At 36.9% G+C, this 24428-nt stretch overlaps 4 protein-coding genes across 5 annotated transcripts; 2 read left to right on the top strand and 2 right to left on the bottom strand.

Moving 5' to 3' along the window:
• The first annotated feature begins 1870 nt into the window (after positions 1-1870).
• LOC145487496 (C-reactive protein-like) lies at positions 1871-5307 on the top strand. The gene is made up of 4 exons (XM_081466300.1): positions 1871-2203; positions 2780-2929; positions 3353-3581; positions 4442-5307. Exons 1-4 carry the CDS (start codon positions 1882-1884, stop codon positions 4851-4853), a joined length of 1113 nt encoding a protein of 370 aa, XP_081322426.1. The 5' UTR covers positions 1871-1881; the 3' UTR covers positions 4854-5307.
• A 75-nt stretch (positions 5308-5382) lies between these two features.
• On the bottom strand, positions 5383-10115 carry LOC145487407 (uncharacterized). Of its 2 annotated transcripts, none has more exons than XM_081466185.1 (3): positions 9635-10115; positions 7677-7916; positions 5383-6623 (listed from the first exon to the last, which is right to left on the bottom strand). In XM_081466185.1, exons 1-3 carry the CDS (start codon positions 10113-10115, stop codon positions 6547-6549), a joined length of 798 nt encoding a protein of 265 aa, XP_081322311.1. In that variant the 3' UTR covers positions 5383-6546. The 2 variants fall into 2 exon arrangements, with proteins under 2 accessions (XP_081322311.1, XP_081322317.1); XM_081466191.1 differs by having other exon boundaries at positions 7677-7859.
• Positions 10116-12055: 1940 nt separating this feature from the next.
• Positions 12056-15929, bottom strand: LOC145487450 (B-cell lymphoma/leukemia 10-like). Its single transcript, XM_081466228.1, has 3 exons — positions 15594-15929; positions 14551-14733; positions 12056-13813 (listed from the first exon to the last, which is right to left on the bottom strand). The coding sequence occupies exons 1-3, from the start codon at positions 15916-15918 to the stop codon at positions 13737-13739; spliced, it is 585 nt and encodes a 194-aa protein (XP_081322354.1). The 5' UTR covers positions 15919-15929; the 3' UTR covers positions 12056-13736.
• Positions 15930-16081: 152 nt separating this feature from the next.
• On the top strand, positions 16082-22051 carry LOC145487421 (negative elongation factor E-like). The gene is made up of 13 exons (XM_081466203.1): positions 16082-16172; positions 16276-16345; positions 16631-16701; positions 17407-17478; positions 18615-18656; positions 18828-18862; positions 19092-19135; positions 19595-19638; positions 19826-19895; positions 20099-20135; positions 20404-20458; positions 20983-21094; positions 21612-22051. Exons 1-13 carry the CDS (start codon positions 16104-16106, stop codon positions 21680-21682), a joined length of 792 nt encoding a protein of 263 aa, XP_081322329.1. The 5' UTR covers positions 16082-16103; the 3' UTR covers positions 21683-22051.
• The last annotated feature ends 2377 nt before the right edge of the window (positions 22052-24428 follow it).

Here is a 24428-nt window from a genome sequence, read left to right as displayed (position 1 = left end):
AAGTGTTGGACACTGTTTTGAGCCACCTTAACATGTTTTTGCTACTTGGGTAGCGAGCGTCTTCCTGCACTTTCGACCATCTGTTTGTTCGGTTGCATAGCTTGTGTTTGGGCATTTCGAGCCGAAGCTCCTTTGCTTGTAATAAAAATATTAAAAAAGACATTCCCACAGCGTTGGAGGTTTTCCTTTGCTTTGAAACGAAATGAAACGAAACATAAACAGATCCTCCACGAAAACATCCACGTAAGGCACGAGTGATCCGCGGACGAACTGGCCTGGGTACAATGTCTAAAAATGACTTAAGAGGGATTACCTTAGTTAGAGGACCTATAGGAGGGATTCACTCTCTTACCTTGATAATCTCTTGGTCCTGGTCGATCGATCGACCAGTCGTGAGGAAATTGGAAGACTGCTTTCATTACAGAATGAGGGCAAATGATTGCCACGCATTCTGTAGGTTCTGAAGTATACCTGAAAAGTAGACTGTTCGTCAATTATACTTTTTATATGCATTTTTGCCACGAAACGCCCTGAATTAATCATATTACCTCCAGAGGTGTGCTTTTTCAAATTTGGGGCCTTCACAGGGACGTTATCGCCACGTAAGTGAAGGAGATGAATTAATTATTGCATTAACTGATTTATCATGATTCTGAACAAATGCAACCATCACGAAAAAATAGAAGATAGTACGGCTTGCTAAATATTCAAAACGTAATACAGCAGGAGAAATGTATCCTTGACTCCGAGTGACACAACACCATTACTTTATCATTAATTATTGATGCGCTTAGTTGACGCTGTGGGATATAACGGTGAACAAAGTTATCGCGGAGAAAAGCTAGTAGGCATCTTCGTTCTGTGGTAATCAGGACCTAACCAAACTTAGGCAAGGTGGGTTTTGTTAAAGGTATTTCGACCTAAAATACAAGTATTCTGACTGAAATTATACCGATATTCGGCCGATAAGTTGATAGAGAAATTAAGCGTTAGTTCCCTTCCGTAAAAAATATTGGTAAAGTGCACTTTGCGCGTTCTCTTGATTCTATTTACTTTCAGCGAATCATTGTAAAGCCCATCACTTTTAGATTCTTCAGGTTCACAAAAACGGGAACCTCACTTCTCATTGGTATTTGTTCAGCGTAAAAGTCAGTCCCTTAGTTATGTTATTTGTATTCGCAAAAAGCAAGAAGCAATATTAATCAACTAGGGTTCTTGGAAGACAAATGGAATTTAGTAATTCTGCCAAGGCACGATCAACCGGCCAGAGACTCTTCCTGCTGAAAAAGACAAAAAATATTTTATTACAAGCAAGAACAATTGTTGTTGAAATAGTTATCGTTTACTTGACTTTTAGGTGGTCGCTTACTTGGTCGCATTCTTGATTAAAAAGCATAACTTGGATTTAGAATTATTTACCCAATTGAATTCATTATCAATATTATTTATGCTCTGTGGAAAGAGAACTGTGTGCATATAAAGACACAAACAAATTTAGCGATCGCCACAAACTAGTTTTCAGATGTGAAGCTACACTGTTGATTTAGGTTATCTTAAACTGAATTTGACAGTCCGTAGAATTTATGTTAAACAAACTGAATGGTTTGCCGGAATCACCACACATTCTGAAAATAAAATGAAAACCTCTATCCTACCTCTTTATGATTTAATATCCTTATACATTTTCCCGATTCAATCACTTAAAACAATGGTGTTTACTTCCAAATAATTAATTTTACACAAGGGACGTTTTTATACCTAAAGGACTGAAAAGATAACCGTAAATTTTTAATTTTTTAATTACTATCGTTTTAGGAAAGCCTCATTGAATAAATTTTCGCCCAGACGTCCTGCGACGTACGGTCTCGCCTTTGTGTAGAGATGGGATTTCCTGGCGTTTTCCAAGTTCTTATTAGTGTCGTAGTAGATCTCGCTATCACTTTCACATCGGCAGAAGCGAGCGCTGATTGCAACGTAACATCAGGAACAGGCGTGTACCTCACTGGACATGTGTACGCAAGTTTCCCCGTGCAGGACTTTCAACAGTGCTACGAGAAATGTAAGGCAGATGAACCGAAGTGTCGCAGTTTGAATTACCATGGCGACCAAACGCGCTGCGAGCTTAATAATGCAACCAGAACGTTACAACCCGACGACATAATGGAAAATCCCTTCTCGTTATATCTTGAAAGCCGTTACCGAGGTAAATGATAATATTGGAACATTCTAGCTTGAATTTATATATAGTTCACCTCTCAGTGCGCACTAGACAAAAACCTTTACTGACGTACATATATATTCTTCTACGGCGTAAATAAGTAAAGAGAGTTTTCTTTTTATCTAAAAACGTTATGGAAAGGCGATCCAGTATACGTAAGCAATATTATTACTTTCTAACCTCGCTCCACGGCTGAATCGCTTTAATATAAAAGGACGAAACTTCAAAGTTGTGACTTGCAGTACTTTTACTAATAGAAAAAAGAACTATTTCTGTGATATGTAACCAGAATAACGACGCAAGATCGATCAGAATACTCATAAAGACAGTCTTTTGCAGCTAGCTGCAGCTTTTAGATAGCTGTGCCTCTTGTGAACTTTACCATGTATTTAAAAATTCTTGAGCACGTTAAACGACCGAAACAGAAGTTTCAAGAGAAATTATATGGGGTTGAACTGTTGGTTAAATTTGTCCTTTCGAGAGCAGGCTAAAAAAATTTTTCCATGATTATACAACCTGGTGTCATCTCCGGCTTTGTCTTGTTTGTTTTTATTCTTTCAGTATCTTTAGGCTCACAAAGATCTGTAGCAGGCAGAACATGCGAGGAAATTTTATCTAAAGAGGATTCTGCAGCGAATGGGTTTTACTGGTTGAATTCCAATGGAACTGAGGACCCGTATGTCACCTTTTGTAACATGAAGAACGGAGGAGGTATAAATAAACACGATATAGTATCAATACACAAAGGTATTATAGTTTCTAAAGAAACTGGGTGGGCTATGTAGGCGGGAAAAAGAACTAACACAGCTATGTAATTATAATATAAATGAAACGCCGTGGCGGGTTTGTGAAGCTGACGTTTTGAGAGTTAGCCCTTGGTCATATCAAAGAGACATACGTAATACATTTGGTCACTATTTCTACTCTCATTTGCCGAGGGCATATAGCTAATTCACGATGGCATCGAATGACGACGTCATTTCTACAGAAGTCTAACAATGTTTGGAGACATAACTCAGTCTAATCACAGAAAAGAAAGAAACGTTCAAACTGCGATTGAATGTCGAACGAGGTGATATATGTTTGAGTCAAATCCTTTATAAAGTCTTTCTCGTCATGTGATTTAACCAACAGATTCCAGCCCTTCTTTTGACCTGTTATTTCAAGATCGCAACACAACAAACTTTGTCGAACTTGACATGTCTGCACAAGATCTGTCAGCCTTCACTGTGTGCCTTTGGTTCAGAGCTTGGGAACAACAGCTGGTTTTTCTGTCTTACGCCACGGAATCCTTCACCGATGCCATCATGATGTTTCTGTCTTCAACTGGATTGTTTCGATTTCTGGTGCTTGATGAACAAGTGTAAGTGAGCAAACAAACAAACGAGTGAGTGAGGGAGCAAACGAAAAGAAGAACGAACTTAAATAGCGAATTTTATTTTATCGCGCAAAGTTCACGTGATAGTAAAGATATACCTTGTTTCCAATAATCTGATCACACACTACAGCTCGTAACTTGCTATCGCAATCACGAGTTAAAAATGATCCAACACTATTCCTTGTTCCCTTGAAATGTAAGACATGTTCCCTTGTTCTCTTAACCCTTGGAAGTCACACGTTTTCAATTTTTTTTTTTTTTTTTAATTTACACTTCCCTAGCCTTGTCAGATTCTGTAAGCGCTTGTTTTCCTTTTATGGTGGTGTGTACCGATCGCAGTGTTTGGTGATGTAATAGAAAGATATTACCTCTTGGGGTCCTCCGCTAAAGGGATCGAATAAACACACTAGCTGGAGGAAATTTGTCCGTATTAGTGCGTTTTTTATCGAATCCCAGGCGAATATAAAGAATTTACCTGTTCCGTTTAAAGAGGAGTGTCTCTTTCAGACGTGCTGGGATAATGCAGTTGGCATCGTGTGAATGCGAAATCTCAGCGTCGCATTTAATTGAGGGTCCTAAAGTTGGGTGGGTGGGTTTCTAAATACCATATCCAAGCCTAAAATTTGACCAAATCCCATTTGTCAGCCTCTTTTTTGCCCAATCCCCAGTCCCATTGATTTCCCCGTTTTTGTTTGTCGTTCCCATTGCTAGTGACGCAAATGTCATTTTCCCAGTGGAGTAGGTAATTAACCCTTCAAGCCACTCTTATTTCCATTGATGGGGTACGTAAATTGGGGGTTCGACTCTAGTTTCAGTTTAATCACGGGAAATGTTTTATTTTACAGACATGGTCAGACGGGATATGTTAACGATAGAACCTGGCACCATTTGTGCGGCAAATGGGCCAATCGTGACGGTGTCGTAAAATTGTTTGTGGACGGAGAGAACAAGCTAACTGGTGACAAATCAATACATGGAATGATTCCTGGTTCTGGGAAATTTATTGTGGGACAAGACCAGGATGTTATCGGAGGCGCCTTCGATCTGGCACAGAGTTTTATTGGGGAAATGACCCACTTGTACATCTGGAACGCTGACTTGGAAGACAGCGTTATTACCAGCTTAAGCATGCACTGTAAGGAATATCCACACCCAGGATATATTGTGGGGTGGGCTGACTTTGGGCAGGGGTTACACGGTAATGTTACTAGACGAAACAACTCAAGATGTGTAACAAAATACGACATGCTGCCATAGACAGGTTACTGGTGGCGATGTATATTGAATTGCAATTAATCAGAAACTGTCCATTCTTAGTATAAATCTACCAGCGTTCTATCATAAATGCCGTTCTCTTGTTTGCTACTCTGCTCACTGTCTCTTCTATTGTAATGAGCACAACCTAGCAGTGTGTGGTTGTTATCAAAGTGTCAGTCTCCTTTAGGGGTTTAATTCAAATTTTCCGATGAGTGTCCGCGATCTTTCCATAGGCGAGTCTCCCCCTCCTTTGGGAAACAAACTAGCTGTCCACAGCTGCAGTTGATTGTTTGCCCAACACAAGAGATATGAAACCCCTTGAAGTGAAACTCTCCTACAACATAGCATATAAGATAACATATACTGTCCAATAACTGAGTGAACAAGGCCCTTCCGCAATATCTGAATCACTTGCATGCGTGGGAAGAAATTAAATTATGAAAAAAAATCTGAATTTCTCTGCCGTTTGCAGATTATTGTGCCAAAATTCAGCAAATGTATGAAAATCAAACCATACTCTCCTCAGCACTTAAAGAACATCAATAAAATTTTAATTTGGACGTCAAAGTTTGTAGACAGTATCCATTTTAGAAACTGAATAGTTTTACCATAATTGTTTGACACTAACATTCCATTAAATGTAACTATAATTGCAATCTTGTACTTATGAATATGCTGCTGCCACTCTTTCATAATTTTGTAAAACACGCAAAATGTTTCACTCGACACTCTGTAACTAATTCCACTTTTAATTGTCTTAAGAGAATAATGGAATTTATGAATTGGAAGAACAAAAAAATCTGAATTTTTAACCGGATCAAGGGAACATGCTAATGGCCCTCTGGGAGGCCCTCATTTTAAATTACTTAGCACGTTTAAAGTTTAAACAACAACTGATTTCTAAACTGTGGAACTTTGAAATACTGATCTCACAACTTCCACTTCAATGTTTATATTAAAAAGTGAAAACTGTACATTCAACTTTTCAAGTATTCTACAGTTGAACTGTTAAAATAAATAAATGTTTATCTTCAGTTTTCTGTAGCTATACAATTACAAATCATGAAAATAAGAAAGGCAAATTTAGTAATTTCAAAACTTATAAGGCACAAATATCTACACAAATGTTTTCAAATGCGCCAAATTTCTTATTCAGTCAATAATTCTATCTTATTTATTGTAGTACTGTAAATTCATTTTCTTCTTTCTAGATCATCTTGTTCGTCCTCTTATGCATGAACAATGTCTTAATCTTCTTGAAGTGCCTAAAAGTTCAGGCTCAGGTTGTTTCAAAGGTGGATGATGCTATCCACTAGATAATTCACTATCCAGCAGATGGCGTGGTTTGTTAACACTTATCATCTGGATAACAATTTATCCACTGGATAGCATTATCCTGCCTCTGAACAACTGGGACCTATTCACTAACTGCCATGAAAAGCATTCGATTGCCAAACCTGGGCCATAAACTTCAATTAGCTAAAAATTCAATTATGTATAATTTACATCTAAATACAAATTATTATTTTCTTAAAATATTTGTTGAGCAGCCAAGGGAGAGATCATAACAATTTTTCTCTCTCTTAAGGATATCATTCCAATAGTCTCCAGCCATAATTGGATTTACCATTTACTATATATACACCGAGTAATAAGTATTTACACAAATAATTCTCCTTTTTGTAAACACTCTTTACTCAGTGTAGGGTGGTGGTAAATCTGATGAGTATAATGGTGGTGGAATGTTTGGTGTTGAGTTGGCCTGATGAGCTGAAAAAAAAAAGGAATAAAAAAAGATCAGAAAAAGTGTTTAAAAAATGAAACTGCTATTTAGGGAAATTTAATTAAGAAATATGTAGAGGTTAGTGTACATGCTTAAATTCAGTCTGAAACATTGCAATCTCAAATTCAACTGGCAATAAATCTTATTCAAATGTGACCACGCTTCAGCATTATAATTTTTAACACTTTTCATTTGAACAGAAATTATTACAAAAATATTTTGATCACAATTTGCAAGGCACATTGTTATTGATTGAATCTTATTGATTGTCATTATGACATATCATTACAGTTTGTTGTTGAACTTCATGAAAGGAAACAAACATGACAGTTTATTACATACATCACCTGATGTACATGCAGCATTCAACAAGGTATGGGAGAGTTTGAAAGTATAATATGGAAACCTCACGTTTCTATAAACTTTAACATCCATGAGCTCCCAATACAGTGTGACCAGCTCCCAGCTGGTTTGATAGCTCAACTGATAGAGCAAGTGCACTGATATCAAAGACATCATGGGTTCAAATCCCGTTCAAGACTGAACGTTTTTTTCAGGCTTTAAATCCACAGCTGCTTAAGTTGCATGTTTAACTGCAATGATTAATCATGTCTTTACAATATATTATCCCAACATGGCAGTTTATTACATACATCACCTGATGTAGCATACAAAAAGGTACAGGAGAGTTTGAAAGTATGATATGGAAACCTCAGGTCTGTATAACCTTTACAATCTATGAGCTCACAACATGACCAGCTCCCAGTTGGCTTGATAGCTCAACTGATAGAGCAGGTGCACTGGTATCACAGAGGTCATGGGCTTGAACCTGTTGAAGCCTGAATTTTTTTACAGGCTTTAAATCCACAGCTGCTTAAGTTGTGTGTTTATCAGTGATGATCAGTCGTGTCTTTGCAATAAATTATCCCTTTGACTTGATAACTTTTCTCTCCTGTTTGTATAAGGCTTCAACAGATGCATACCATCTCCTACTTCTTTATTATTATTACACAGCTACATATAGTAATGCATTCAATTACTTTGACGTCTATTGTGTCCTGTCTCAGCATCCACTTCATCTGGTGGCATTGGAGCTCCAGGGTCACCTGGACTGGGTAAATCATCCATATCAGTCACTCCAGTTACCATGACAACAAGCTTTGAATCTTCTGATGGACTGGAAATGTTTCTGTGTAAGTTTGCTGGTGGTGGTTCTTTAAGAACTGTCAATAAAAATGTTCCAAGGACTTTAGTTACAAGAACTGTAACTGTGGAACTCCCTATAGATATGATATTAACACAGAAATGTGTCACACCTTCACCATGCCTGTCAATCATATGTGAACTCTGCTCAAACAACGGTTGCATTTATTGCTGCTGTCAATCATCTGTGTGGACCTCTCACTAAACAGATGTTCATGGCAAAAGGTTCAAAAGTTCACATTTGAGGGTTGTGAGTGATATATTTTGATCATTTTTGTTTGTTTCTTCTTTTCAAGGTTCACTGAATACTGTTGTAATTATGGGTGATGGACAAAACACTGACCCCTAGTCCATGGGCTACTCTAATGGACTACCCAAATGGACTACCCTAAAATGGACTACCCCTAAAAAATACTATTCCAGATGAGTGGTAAGTTAAGAAGCTGTGATTATATACTTACACTGCATGGAGGAAGCTTTTCTTTTCGTTCCGCAACACCTTCAGCCGCCATTTTGAATAACTATACTGCATAAAACAACTGCTGTACACAAAAAGCGTAGACTCAAATCAAATCAAATATTCTGTGGACAACTCAGTCTTGCTCCCATGTGATTCAGTAGCTCAGTCTTTCTTGAACAGACGAAATGATCTTCAGGACGTTACTCATGATTTGTTTTGCTTGTTTTGTGCCGAAAATTATGGCACAGAAGCAGCTATTCTTCTGGTTTTTTCCTGAGTCTATCAAAATGAAATAGAAATGGGAATGAGGATAAAGCTATGGGACAGCAGGAAATTCCAACGACTACGCTACAAAAATTCAGAGTGGAGTGGACGCAGTAGTATTCTTGGCTGGCCTGGACTATAATTATGTGGACATTTTTGTGGTTTTGCGAGACTCAGTATATGGTAGTCTATCAAAGCTTTCTCCTCCTTTGTTACTGGAGTATGGACCAATTTTGAAACAGTACACTAGGACAAATCATCAACAAAGTCGCTATTAAGCTACCATGCCACAACATCCCAGAGACTGTCTCAGACAACAACAACAACATCTTTATTTTCTAGATAAACGTTTTCGGAAAAGAGTTGTCTGGATTGGATCAATTTTATTCAGTATAGTTATTCAAAATGGCAGCTAAAGGCACTGCGGAGTGAAAAGAAAAGCATCCTCCATGCAGTATAAGTATATAATCGCAGCTTCTTAACATACCACTCATCTGAAATAGCATTTTTTTAGGGGTAGTTCATTAGGGTAGTCCATGGACTAGGGGTCAGTGTTTTGTCCATCACCGTAATTATGCAGTCAGCAGCGGCAAAACATGAAAGGTGAAAGGCTCAATAGAGATATTTTAATTAATAAATTATGTCTGCTTGGACTTATTATGTGTCAATGGACTTCAATGGAACATCATTAAGCAATGCAGAGGTTGCTTTCCTTGCATATTATCTTTAGTTGAACTTTCCTGGGATGAATTAGTTATCCCAAAATGTGTTTGTACTCCCCAATGGTTCTGTGGTTCGAACTCCCTAACTCGTTAATTAATTGACAGTCCCTTTCAAACTGAAACTTGAAACTGGATGGACAGCCGGAAATTGCCCAAATAAAACGCTTGCCATCAAGTTAAGTTTTCCTCAAGATCTACACCAGACTATTTCGAAGTTTCCTTATCTGACGCGATTGGAAGAGGAACGCGTAATTTTATCACAACAGCCTGATCAGTGTCACGTAAATCTAAAAGTTTAACTTAAGCTTAAATAGTCTATTCAGCACTTCTTATATTTAAGCGTGCTTACTTCGTTCTTGCTTCTTTTTGTCGAATGTGGTAAGGATTATGTCCAGCAAGTGTTGTTGACCTGTGCATTTTTTTCCTATTGCATGACAGAAATGGTCAAAAGCCGTTGGGCCCTTGTCACTCAGGATATCCAAGAATTTTTCTTTGCTCTTCGTTGGTGTCCTTTCGGCTTTTATATCTTCCTCGTCGCGCCTGTCGATCACCCTTTTGGATCGGAGATAACTCAAGGTCTTTTCATAATCTAGTTTATCAACCAGCAGGTCTCTGAGCTCTATTAAAACTTCAGTTTTTAAAGACCAGTATACTTCAGATTCCAGAGCGGAAGTCTCAGCCATATTGAAATGGATTTGAAATGGAAGAAGTCGCGGAAGTGAGATGGAGTCCGCTGTACAATAGTAACGAAGACTCACATGCCAAGATGGCGGACGAATTCTGTGAAGTTTTGTTGATTTTCTGGAAAAAAAATTAATAAAACGACGCATGGGCTTACCTAATCTAACCCCGGAGGAAGAATACCTTCTTGAATAGTTTGCTTTGTTAAAGGAAAAGGTAAACCTCGGTTTGTTGTTGTTATGAAGATTTATTCTCTACTTTTCTCTACCACATTGGATTTGCTAGTGTATGTTTCTGTCCTGTTATTGTAGAAGAAAGCGCTTCAAAAGGCGAAAGAAAAGATTGAAACTCAGGTTGTCGTTAAGACAGGAATAAAGCGGGGTCAGTGATGAAGCGAGCGTTATAGGCTTAGATTGTTCAGAAACAGAACCGCATCATAAACATACACATTCAACTGTTTACAAGCTGATCTTACTTGAACCACATAAGACTTACTTGTACATGGGAAGAAATCAAATTACATAATTTAAATAAAAATGATAATTTATCTGTAGTTTGCAGGTTGCTTAAGTCAAAATTCAGCAAATGCATGATAATAAACCTGCACACTCCTCGGCACATCTAGTGCATCAGTAAAACAATTATTTGGACGTCTAAGTTTGTAGAAAGGGTGAATCCCCCGGGAGGGAGGGGAGTTACTCCCTTATATGGGCTATATAGGTATGTGCGGCCCCAAAGGGTATGATTTTTCAGCCGCTTTGGTCATAAATAGGGTATAGATTTTAGCTGATTTTGGTCATAAATAGGGTATGCTTTTTGTACTCTAGCCTTCATATGGGTAAGTTTTTAGGAAGTCACTTTTTCATCATTATCGAAAAGAAAAACAACAAAAGCCCTTCACAAATTATGTTTATGGTAACTTAACATTGGTCTGAACTTGGGAACCAGTCATAACGCAGGTCTGAAACAGGGTTTTGATTTAAGGGTCAGGTCATAAATAGGGTAGGGAATATTGCAGATTTCGGTCATAAATAGGGTAAGGGTTTTGGGAAGCGGGCCGCACACCCCCACTCAATTTTTCTGGAAGTACCCTTCCTCCCTGGGGGGGTGAATCATTTAAATTTATGGTGTTGCACGCCTAAGTGTTATGTTTTGAATGCTGTTTTTGCATTTGTTTTTACATCCAGTCCTCTCAAACGTATTACATGTAAGAAGAAATGATAAGATAGTATTTTGCTATCATCTCTGTTGAAATTTTGGTTTGTAGTCTTGAATTATAAATGCCCAAGCAAATGTGTTTTTTACTTTTTTTTTAATAGCTTTACTTGTGATTTTCTTGAATTTCCTTTGGTGACGTCTTCCAACATTTTCACAGCACATCGCATTCTGCGCGATACGAATTTTAAACACGAAAAAAGGAGGGTTTGTACTGGCTGTTTTTTCGATTTTTGCCAATGTTTGTCTTTTACCCCTGCAAAAAAACTGGTCTTATAAATTTCCCTGAAAAATGAGCTCTGACTAAAGTAAAATATTTACTACCAGTCTGCCAAATTTTACAGAATTTCACCGAAGGGAATGCGAGAAAATTCACTGTCACTTTTGCTTTTTGTGCTCATGTTGACATCATAAAATATTGAAAAATACTGATGTTTTACTTCAAGGACGTGCAGATTACTTGTCTAATGAGCTTTCGTCCTCAGTGTGCGTGCAATTGTAAAACTATAGGGAGCCAACTTAATCAGAGACTGAATATTCTATGGATGTTTTTTAACACTAAGATGCCATTAAAATTAACTACAAGTGTAATTTAATTGTACTTTTGAATATGCTGCTGGCACTCTTTTCATAATTTTGTAAAGAAAGTAAAATATTTCACCCAGTGCTCAGTAATTACTTTCCATTGTTTATTGTTTTTAATTTGCTTGTATCAATAAGAAAAATGTACAACTGTAATTTTTGAGGGCCTCCTGCGCTAGGAGGGAACAAGGGAATGTGATCATTTATTTCAAGGGAATGAGGAATATTTTTGGATTGTTTAGGGAGAAATGGGGATAGCTTTACTATTTAAGGGAACTTTGACAAAAAAAAATACAGAATAATGAAATTTATTAACAGGAAACAAGGGGGAAACAGTGAAATTTTATAATGATCAAGGGAACATGCTACCCCTCTGGGAGGCCCTCATTTTAAATTACTTAGCACATTCAAAGTTTAAACAACAACTGTTTTCTGAACTGTAGAACTTTGAAATACTTATCTTACAATTTCCATTTCAATGTTTACATTAAAAGCAAAAAATGTATATGTATTCAACTTTTCAAGTATTCCACAGTTGTGCTGTTAAAATAAATAAATGTTTGTCTTCAGTTTTCAATAACTGTACAATTAAAAATCACAAAAGTAAGAAAGATATTTCTTATGTATATAATTTTATCTTTTTCATCATAGTATTGTAAATTCCTTTATAATATAGATAGGACCCTGTGCACACTCTGATTGGTCAAAAACCCATGTTTTATCTTAGTATAAAGCATAGAAAAGCATGTTTTATTGTTTTTTTGCCACATTACCTCTATATCATTAAGCAAATGAAGAAGCCTGAGCCGTGTATTACACTGTGATAAAACACACCAGACATTTGAGAACACTAGAGAAATGTAGAAAACACTCGCCTGCAGCTGGTGTTTTCTACATTTCTCTTGTGTTCTAAAATGCCCATCGTGTTTTATCACAGTACAATACACAGCTTAGGCTTCTTTATTTGTTAACTAATTGAGGAATTTACAATACTACGATGGATTACGAATGACAATGGACTACTGTTCTTGGGTAGAGGCAGGGCTGGTTGCAACTGACAGAGTGTCTTGGAGAAGTAAAATTTCTGGATCAGCTTTCCTTATCGAGAAGCGGATCTGATGATGACTGTAAATTCATTCTCTTCTTTCTAAATCTTCTTGTTCATCGTCTTATGCATGAACAGTGTCCTCTCGTAATCACAGTGCCTCATATATAGTTCAGGCTCAGGTTGGTTGAAAGGTAGATAATGCTATTCAGTGGATAAATCACTATCCAGTGGAAAGGGTGGCTTGTTTTGTCGACACTTTTCCCTGGATAGTAATTTATCTGCTGGATAGCATCATCCAGCCTTCAAACAACTGGGGCCTATTCATTAATTGCCATGAATAGCATTTGATTACTAACTATGGGCCATAATTAATTAGTTATACCGGTAATTTACATGAAACAGTAATTAATTTTCTTAAAATATTTCTTGAGTGGCCAAGGGGGAGATGACATAACTTTTTTTTCTGTAAGGGATATCATTTCAATACTTGCCTTCATTGGATTGATAACTTTTTTAGGGGCTGGGGAGGTCAAGGAAGGGGTTTAGTAATACACTTTGAAATACAATTAGCAATTTGTATGGCTCTAATTATTAGAAAAGCAAACTAATGTGAAATGGACACTGTGTAAATAAAGATTTTGTTTTATAGTTCTATATAATGTAGGCTACTTTGAGTTCTTTCTCCTCCCTATCCTTGCCATAATTCTGGAACAAGACATTATCTGCATGTGGAAATATTCCTTTAAACCATGCATACCAGAATATTTTAAGGAAATATAAAAATGCTAAAGAAACATAGTTATTTACATTTATAAAGGTATTTAAGCCACTGTCACCACAAATGAATGGCATAGATATCTTTACCACCTACTATAAACTTCTGTACACTGAGTAATAATATAATTCTGCTTTTTGTAAATACTTTTCACTCAGTGTAGGGTGGTGGTAAATCTGATGAGTATGATGGTGGTGGAGTGTTTGGTGCTGAATTGGCCTGATGAGCTGAAACACAAGGATTAAAAACATCAGAAAAAAAGTTCACAAAGAACAAAACTGCTATTAGTAATATTTAATTAAGAAATATAAGAGGGTTAGTGTACTGTACATGCTTATGCAGTCTGATGGAAACATTGCATTCTCAAATTCAACTGGCAATTGATCTGACTGAAATGTTGATCACGCACTCTTGGGAATTAAAGGCTTTTCATTCTAACAGAAATTATTACAAAATTTTGATCACAATTTAAAATTCACATTCTTATTGATTGTGCAGTCATTAAAATGGCACGATGAGGCTGTGTAAAACAGTTGTGACGTATCATTAAAATTTGTTGGTTGTGCTATATGAAAGGGAAAAACATGGCAGTTTATTACGTACATCACCTGATGAAGCATTCAAGAAGGTATGGGGAGTTTGAAAATACAATATGGAAACCTCAGGTTTGCATTATAAATTTTACCATCTATGGGTATGTTACAAACTCACAAGGTGACCAGGTCCCAGTTGGCTTGATGACTCAGTTGGTAGGGCACTGCACCTTTTTTTTTTGTTGTTGTTGTTGTTGTTTTCCAAGCTATTTCACCGCTGCTTATCAAGTTGTGTGTTTTAAACTGCAATGGTCAAGCATGTCTTTACAATATAATATCCCAACTTTTCTTTCCTGTTTGTATAAGGCTTCAAAAGATGCATACCATTTCCTACTTCTTAACTATTATTAAATAGTTATACATTCAATTACTTTGAGGTCTATGGTGTCCTGTCTCAGCATCCACTTCATCTGGTGGCATTGGAGCTCCAGGATCACCTGGACTGGGTAAATTATCTAAATCAGTCACACCAGTTACCATGACAACAAGCTTTGAATCCTCTGATGGACTGGAAATGTTTCTGTGTAAGCTAGCTGGTGGTAGTTCTTTAAGAACTGTCAATAAAAATGTTCCAAGGATTTTAGTTACGAGAACTGCAACTGTGGAACTCCCTATAGATATGGTACTAACAAAGAAATGTGTCACACCTTCACCATGCCTGTCAATCATACGTGAACTCTGCTCAAACAATGGTTGCATTTTTTGCTGCTGTCAACCATGTTGGACCTCTCAGAAAACAGATGTTCATGGCAAAAGGTTCAAAAGCTCACGTTTGAGGGTTGTGACTGATACACGTTGATTTTGATCATTTTTGTTTGTTTCTTCTTTTCAAGGTTCATTGAGTGCCATCATTATTATGCAGTCAGCAGCAGCAAAAGATGTAGTTGTTAGTTAGGTTTTCAATTTCTGAGGTCGGGTGTTACTGAAAAGCACCATAACGGTTTAATTGAGAAATTATGTCTGCTCTGACTTATGATGCATCTGTCAATGGACTTCAATGGAACATCATTAAGGAAATTATTGGGAGGCTGCTTTTCTTGCATATTGTCTTTAGTTGAGCATTCCTGGGATGAACTTGTTGTTACAAAATGTAGTTATACCCCCCATTGGTTTTTGAATTCGAACCCCCTAACTCGTGAATTGATTGACAGTCCCTTTCAAACTGAAACTTAAAACTGGACAGCCGGAAATTGCCCAAATAAAAAGCTTGCCATCAATTTTAGTTTTCCTCAAGATCTGCACCAGACTATTTCCTCATCTAACGTGATTGGGAAAGGGACACACAAGCTTACGACAAAAGCCCAATCACAATCAGTGACACGTATTCTAAAAATAAGTTTTAACTTAAGCTTAAGCTTATTTTAAGCTTAAATAGTCTATTCAGCACTTCTTATAATTATGTAAGCGTGCTTACTTCGTTCTTGCTTCTTTTTTTCGAATGAGGTAAGGATTTTGTCCAGCAAGTATTGTTGATTCGTGCATCTCTCTCTTATTGCATGGCAGAAATGGTCGAAAGCCGTGGGGCCCTTGTCACTTAAAATATCCAACATTTTTTCTCTGCTCCTCGTTCGTGTTCTTTCGGCTTTTATATCTTCCTCGTCGCGCCTATCGATCACCCTCTTGGATCGCAGATAACTCAAGGTCTTTTCATATTCTAGTTTATCAACCAACAGGTCTCTGAGCTCGATTAAAACTTCATTTTTTAAAGACCAGTATACTTCAGATTGGTTCGCAGCCATAATGAAATTAAGTCGAGCTTCTGGAGGAAGCAGGAAGTGAATGAGTGTCCGCTGTGTGGTGCTAACGAAGACTCACATGCATCCCGTAAGCCAAGATGGTGGAAGAATCATCGGACGAATAATCATGGCGGATTTTACGATTTCTGTGAAGTTTTGTTGATTTTCTGAAACAATAGAGACGACCCATGGGCTTACCTAATCTAACCCCGGAGGAAGAATACCTTCTTAAGAAGTTTGCTCAGTTGAAGAAAAAGGTAGACCTCGGTTTAATTTCTTGCTGTTGTATAGATTTATTCTGTACTTTTCTCTACCACATTACATTTGCTAGACAGTGTATTTTCTGTCTTGTTATTACAGAAGAAGGCGCTTCAAAAGTCGAAGGAAAAGACTGAAACTCCAGTTGTCGTCAAGACAGGAACAAAGCGGGGTCAGTGACGAAGCCAGCATTAAAGGCAAAGATTGTTTAGCAACAACAATATTACACATAAACACATTTAATTGGTTACAAGCCGTCATACTTTCTACAACAGCCACTTTCCTCTATCTTCAAGGTGGCTATTGTGGAGAGGCTTGACTGTATACTTGTGAATTTTTCAAGGGAGCATGATGCCCCCAGACTCGCAAAAAAGGGTGGTACTCATGTTGTCAGATGTGAGAGCTGGACTTGGGTTCCATAAACTGAAAGTTAACATGTGTAAAATATTTTCTTCAGATGCTCCAGCAGAAATTTCCCATGCTCCTGAAGATGCTAAAGAGATTGCTAAGAAGCTAATTGCTTCAGGGGTATGCAATATTGAATGTTGGGCTAAATTGCAGAATACATGGCCACATATTTGCATCTTATTGAATAAGAATAGCAACTATTGTTATATACCTCATTCTTCAAAGCACACCGACACATGTGAATGAAGTGGCCGGGTACTCTGCAGTTGCTCTGAATGTTGTAACTGTTAACAGTGTTCAGACTTTTAATGACCCCACACAAAATCTCTGCCATGATACCAAGCTAAGTCACGGTATTTTGAGTTACCGTTATTTTGGCCAAAAACAAAATTATCTTTAAATTGAAGGAAAACTGAAAATAATAGTTAACCAAGAAAGGAAAGCACCAAAGAGATATTAATAAACCATAATGGAGCAAGGATAGGGAAATTTAACATGGATTATAAACAAGGAACTTGAAACATTTAGGCCAAACTTTTCAAGATGCACAAACCCTGAGTTAGTTCCTTTAAATTGCTGCTGATGGTATTATTTTGAATTACACTATGAAGGTCCTAGAATCTACTGAATTGATCATTAATCTACCATCATGCCTCCCACATGGATAGCCAGTTTGATTTGTATAGCAAGTTGCTACTGTTTAACATTGTAGATGTAAGTTATGGTGCCCCCCCTTGGATTTCTCATGATCTTACTACTGAAATTTTCGTGTTAAAAGGTTCTTGCTTCTTGGGAATAATTACAACGCTCATGTTTTGTCTGTAGGAAGTAAAGATTAAAAAAGATCCTGTCCATAGGGAATTTAAAAGGGCAAAAGGTGGAGAAAGAAGACCTAAGGTACTTTATCACATAATTAGCACTATTTTGTTTATCATGTTGCTAGTTCTATTAATGACTTCACTGGCAGTAGTTCTCATCAACCTCATTATCACTATTAATTAGTAACATGATTCAGATATTAAATATTACTTGCACAGAATTCCACTGTAGTTATGTAAATATTAAATAATTGTATTGATCTAAAATTTGATTGGTTACAAAACATTGTTTGATTTAAATTAGATAAATACTTTATGCTGAATCAAAAAGCTCAAGAGTCTGTAAAAAGGGGGAGGGATAAAGAAGATTTAGCAAGCTACATGAAGGTAAATAGGATATTTCCTTCAGGTGATTATGATGCTGTATCAAACTGTCAGGAGCGTGTATATGACAGTTAAATATTGAATCAAATGAAATTCATGGGTACAGCACAAGGCATGCCGCAAAAGGAAATTATCTTCGGAAAGAAGTTAAGTTGGAAATTTTCAAATGCTCTTTTGCGAGAACTGGAGCAAAATTATGGATTGAATCAAATTTCTCCTGGCTGGGGAGATATATCTTAACCAAGCTTTAAGAAACAAATTCGCAGATTTTTATTTGAGACTCTTTAAGATAGGGATTACTATGTTGAAGTCAACACCCTGACTCAAATTCTTAAATTTAGTGCCTGATTAATTTCTACCCATCATTTAGCTTTTCTCTAGTTAGTCATAGCTCTGAGGTGTAGTATCAATCAGATAAGATGTGGCCCATCTAGATTAGCCTAGACTGCCTGCAGGTTCACACTGTTGTCATAGTCAAGTTTTTTTTTTTAACTTAATTATTTTTAATAATAAAGTGTTTAGTGTAAAGTGTATAATTATATTTTTGTAAAATTGTAAATGTGTGAGTAATAGATAAGTTGTTGTTGTTGTTGTAATTGAATCTGGTGGGAAGAACTTGTAAAAATATTTTCAGTTTTCGAGTTTAATTTATTAATTAAAATAAATTCACTTGTAGTTGTGTTATTATTGCTGTTGCCATAATTCATTATCTCTCAATTTCCTAACTTTAGGCATCCTTCTGAATGTTCTGCCTGGAGATTGTTTAATACAATATCTTGATTAGGTTGTATTTCACTAGTGTATAAATTAATATACTTTTGTTCACTGCAGGAGTTTCAGCAGCAACTGCCATCAAACAGAAATGAGCAGCAGGTAAAGCACTATAAGGCTACTGAATGATTAATAATTATAATTTATTCATTATTTTACAACTGTCTATCATAAATTATGTAAAGAACATTTCATTTCAATGAAAATAGATTATTTACTAAGATCTTGGAGTACAAGGTAAAGGGAATAAACAGTGTTTTGTTGTCATTCCAGGCTCGTGCTGCAGCAATGAAGAATCTATATGAAAGGCAAGGGGATTTCATTGAACTTTTGGCATCTATTTTATAAAAGAGTAAAATTTTGTAATTGTGACTACAGACCTTACAGTGCCGTGAAGCTAATAATTTCTATTCCATTGCCAATGACAAACTGTTTAGAAACATCATTCTACAATACTACTGTAAGATTATTTAGTCATTTAGGTTCAACTGTTGTGAGTATTTATGTTTTGTTTTTGTATCTTGTTTTTATTTTTAGTTTTGTACCCTCCTCAGCTACACAGAACAGACGCTTTTCTGAAGGTATGAAGTATCTTTCTGTGATGTTTCAAATTTGTTCATCTGCACATCAATCTATCCTAAATTATCCTTCCTTCCTTCAGTCAGTCAGTCGGTCCATCTGTCCGTCCGTCTGTCCGTCCGTCCAATGATCCATCTGTCTGTTAGTCTACCTTCCCACCCTCCTGCTTGTCTATTTGCCAGTCTGTTGGCCTGCTGTCTGCCTGCTCGTCTGCCTGACTATCTGTAATCAATGAGTCCTTGATGATAGAGTTTAAAACCATTCAATAATAAAGGGCAAAATGCGCTTAACTGGAATTACTCTCACCATTGGTAAATCTAAAAAGTAGATGTGTTGACTTGTCTGCACGCAAACATTTTTATTATAGAGTTTATTTTCAAAAAGCGCAAATTAAACTTATTAACAAAAAGTTTCATACAAGGTGAAAACATTTATTGAAAAATTGTTACTTCCAACTTTAGGGCAAGGGTCTAGTAGAAGAAGTTGGTCTGAAGAACCAAGAAAGGTACATTGTTTGTTTATTGTAAAATACAATTCTGCACTTGTTTATGTATTCTTTCTGTCCTATTTCGGACTGGGAAAAGAGAGGAAAAAAACTATGGAACACATGCTTTTACTACATAATGACTGCCTGCATATCTCATTTCAATAATGAAAAAAGAACTAACAATAAAATATTTTGTTTCCCCTAGGGTAACACCATCTATGTAAAAGGTTTTGGACTAACAGAAAAAATCCTTCAGGAATCATTTACTAAATATGGTGAGTTCATAGATGGACCATACGGAAAGGGTATGCCTTTTTATGTTAATATGGCTGGAAAGCATCTGCCAGCTCTGAAAAGTGTATCAAAGTTGATCCTTTCTGAAAAAGCGTCATGTTTAGGAGAACCAAAGTTTATTTCTGTTACTTTAAAATAAGCATTCAAAGTTTGATTTTGCTAGCATTTCATTCATGTATTGCAGGTAAAGTGCAAAAAGTCAACTTTGAAAAGGACAAGAGGTAAATTAATTTATTTCAATAGTAATTAACTCACAAAGGTAATAGTGGTTTTACACTGGCTTAACTACCAATCTCAAAATAAAAATTCTCATTGACTACATTAGATTGTTACTATTTATTGCAAGGTGTGAGAATTTGGCAGTGCGTCAAAAAGACTATGTCTTCTTGCTTAGAAATGTTTTTATTTTATTCACCTTTGTTCCTGAAAAGGTAAATGTACTAATTTGTGGGGAGAAACTGATAGTTGATCACTGTTTTTTTTCCTTAGCCAAGGCTTTGTAATGTTTGATTCCTGTGAAGCAGCGGAAAAAGCAATTGATGAGGTAAATGGAACGTAAATTGCAATTGCACTTCATACACTGGTACTTTCTAGTACCTGCCTGAAATGAAACTAGAAGATGTAGTGCATTTAAAAAGAGAATTATAAAGCTACCTAGAGTAATTTTTAATAAAGAAAATATTCAACGAGCAAACGAGACAAAAGATTTAAATTGTTTTTTTTTTTTCATTGACCAGAAAGACCCATTCACATAATGTGAGTAAAGTCTGCATACAAGCCAAGTGGCCCATCAGGCTGGTGCTTATTTCATATTCCTGTAGCATGAAGCAACTAGGATTATTTCTACTCTCTCCCTGGATGGGATGCTAGTCCATCGCATGGTTACCCCACGTAATACCCATTTATACAGCAGGGTGGAGAGAGACACTGCGAGAGTAAAGTGTTTAGCTAAAGACTAGGTCATCGGGATAAGTTTTGCTCTGTCGGAAGGGGCGGGGGAGGGGGGTGGAGGAATAAGCACAGCTACATATAGAAGTGTTGATTTATGTGCTTCTGTGTCACTGTCAGATGAACGGCATGCTGGTTCTTGGTGTGCATATCAAAGTGGCTCTTTCAAGAAGACAACCAAACATGGGAGATACACAAGGGCATCATCGAAGACCCGGATTAGGAAGTAGAGGTAAGGAGTTATTTCACATTGACATAATTAAAAACTAAAATTACATAAAATCAGTCTGTCGGATGATCTGACATTTTGGTCATTTCACGTTGTTGATATGCACTGGACCAGGGACGACAAAGAACTGCATTACCCGTTGAGCGAAATCTTCGTTGCCTTTGTCACTGTTTGGCTAGTTTTACAACTAGGTTTGATTGAATGCTGTTGGGCGGTATAAAAACTGAAAAAGACAAGTTTATCTGACTTAAAAAAAGGTATAAAAATACTGAATTTGCCCAGGGAGTGAATTAACGACTTCAGATAACCGACAAGATCCCTAGGGCTTAGTTGCCTTTTTTTGCATCCCTCAGAGACATAACAAGTCTTAAGAAGACTTTTTACCATAGATTATATTTATTACAAGTTACAGTTATTTTCTTCAGACCTGTATTCAACTGTTGAGGCTTCCTGCTTTGTAATGTGAGGAGTGTAAAGTGTTATATTTAAGCCATAGAGGATGTTATTTTGTGTTCTGCAGATTCTAGAGGGCACAGTGCAGGCCTTCAGTCACAGGAGGCGAGGGAAATTGTTTCGTATGATGACCTGTAGATTACGACACGCCGTGAAGAAAATTCATCGGACAAAGACGAGATTTGTTACAGAGCTAACACAATTTGCCGAAGAGGTTCCTTCAATGTATACAGATTAATGTTTTTTTGTCAATTATTATTTGTTTGGTAGATTGTATAAGAAACATAATGTATCAAGTGCAAAGAGCTGGCTATAAGGCTACCACTCTTCCTGAAATGTAAACTACAGTTAGACATGTGTATAAAGTCAGCAGAAGTTAATTTGGAATTGGAAATTATATAAAGAGTTTATCAGAGTAGAAACCGTATGTGGCTGCTTCAAGAGACCCGTTCAAACTTAGTGCCGAGTACGTGTATGCATAAGACTAATAAATATTCCAGTCTGAAATCAGTTTCATTGCTTTGGTAAAAAGCAAGCTATCTTTCCGTCTCTCTCTCTCTCTCGTGTCTTGTTTCTCATGTCATCTTTGTCGTCTCTCGTTGTTGACTTACCTTTCGTTTCTTGCTTCTCACTGGTGATTCGTGATTGCCCAATAATTCGTGTAACTCGAGTCTTTCGCTTTCGAGTCTTAAGCTGTATAACATGTATGTGTGGTAGTAAATTATATATTTAATAAACATTTAATAATAATAATAATAATAATGATGATGATAATAACATTTATAATGCGCAAATTTCATAAAATGTTCAAATGCGCATGACAAGATTAAAAACGGAATAAAAAGGCTAAAAAGCTAAAATTACAATTAAAAGTAAACTTACAGTGATTTTAGAAAGCTTAAATTACAGTTAAAAGTAACTTTACAATAATTGAAACAACTATGATAAAAATTCATGACGGAAAAGGTGAGTTTTTAGCTTGGTTTTAAAAATACTAACGGTGCTGGCGCTTCTTATGTCAAATGGTATCGCATTCCAAAGTTTCGGTGCAGCACAGGTAAAAGAACGGTCACCTAGTGTAGCTTTTGATTTAAAACGCGGATAACTAAGTAAAAGTTTATCGCTAGGATTCCTTTAGATTATATTTGGATGGGAGCCTAAGAGAAATAAGAGACGATAAATAAGTAGACGCTAAAAAATTAAGAATCTTAAAAGTAATTAAAAGTATTTTGAACTCGATTCTGTATCTAATCGGTAACCAGTGTAATTCATAAATAAGAGGCGTTACATGGCAAAATTTCTGTTCTTTAAAAATCAGTCTGGCGCAGGCATTCTGTACTCGTTGCAGTTTATTTAACAAGCAATCGGGTAATCCACATAAAAGACCATTGCAGTAGTCAAGGCGACTTGTCATGAATTCGTGGACAAGAGTCTCAGTTGACTGCTGTGAAATATACTTTCTGATCCGACGAATATTATAGATATGGTAATAAGAAGAAGCACAGACTTTTGTGATATGTGTTACCATGGACAGCATAGAATCAAACCAAGAACCAACATTTCTCGCGATTGGCACGGGATGAATATCTGAGTCACCCACTCGAATACTGATATTCTTTAGCTTTTCCATGGCCAGCTGTTGTGATGTACTAATAATGAGGAATTCAGTCTTGTCGTCGTTTAATTTAAGATCATTATTCAACATCCAAAACCGAATGTCTCTGATGCAGTCTTCCATGTTCCTCACCACAGCAAGTTGCTCAGCTCTGTCGTTCGGAGTGAATGAGATGTAAACTTGTGAATCATCAACGAATCTTACGAGGTGTTACTACGATTTCCATGTCCCTTACTAACCATGGTAAGGTGAGATCGGCTGGTAAAGGGTTCAGCGACTGGGTACTATAAAAAGTATAAAATGTCTTGGTTTGTTACGGTTTGTTAAAGTATAAAATGTAGGCTCAACTTTCCCAGTATTTACATGTTCATAACGATTTGTAAAATTTTAAGCTTTGTATCTCGGGGAACGAAATTAAGCATGCTTTCGTCCACTTCTGCCGGTGGACTTGTTCATTTAGCCGTTTGGCGCCCAGCAACAAATGCTTAGGAGGTGTTCTTACTGGTAACAACCCAGGTAGGGTGAGATCAAAATGAGATGTTCTGAGAACCTTGTCGAACAGAGCTGAAAGCATAGTAAGTTACTCAGAAGACAGAGAAGGAGAGACAGCACGTTAGAAAAGCGTAAAAATCAACTCAAGCATTATTGTTGGGCAGCTATATCTCTTGTTACATTTGTTTTACCGAGCTGAACGTTTCCCTGATTATAAAACTCGACGTCCTACCTTGCCTTAACTCCTTAACATATTATTTTGACCACGTGACACGTCACGTGATCATTTTGTTAAAATTTGTAAATCGGCGAATTGGTGGCGAATTTTCATTCTATTGATCAATAAATGAGCGTTTGCGATGCAAATTTAAATTATCTACCTTGCTACGTTTGGGATGATCTCCCTTGATTTCGTTTATAGAAGATATAAATGATCAAAAGTCGAACTTTGTTGAAAAAAGGACCTTTCACCCTATAAAATTTTTCTTTGAAAAGAGGGACGGTCATTCCAAACGTGAGAGAATGGCAATCATTGACCTGCCTGCATCAGGAGCCATAATCGGGGACGGAGACTGTAAGCGCGCCCCATTTCTAGTATTGGGGCTGTACCCATGATATGGGACAATTTTTCTATTTTTAGAACTAATTGCGCGATCCCTTGTGGCAAACGCGCCTACATGCTGCGAGGATTTTTGCGGATGTTGCGCGGGGAAAAGGCGTCCGAAATTCCCGAAATGTTTGATACTTTTGGGCCACAACTAAATACGTTCATGTCTG

Source organism: Orbicella franksi, chromosome 1, assembly GCF_964199315.1.
Source record: "Orbicella franksi chromosome 1, jaOrbFran1.1, whole genome shotgun sequence".
NCBI classification, from domain to species: domain Eukaryota; kingdom Metazoa; phylum Cnidaria; class Anthozoa; order Scleractinia; family Merulinidae; genus Orbicella; species Orbicella franksi.
Note: the sequence above shows the minus strand (reverse complement) of the source record. Positions and strands in the feature narration are given on the sequence as shown.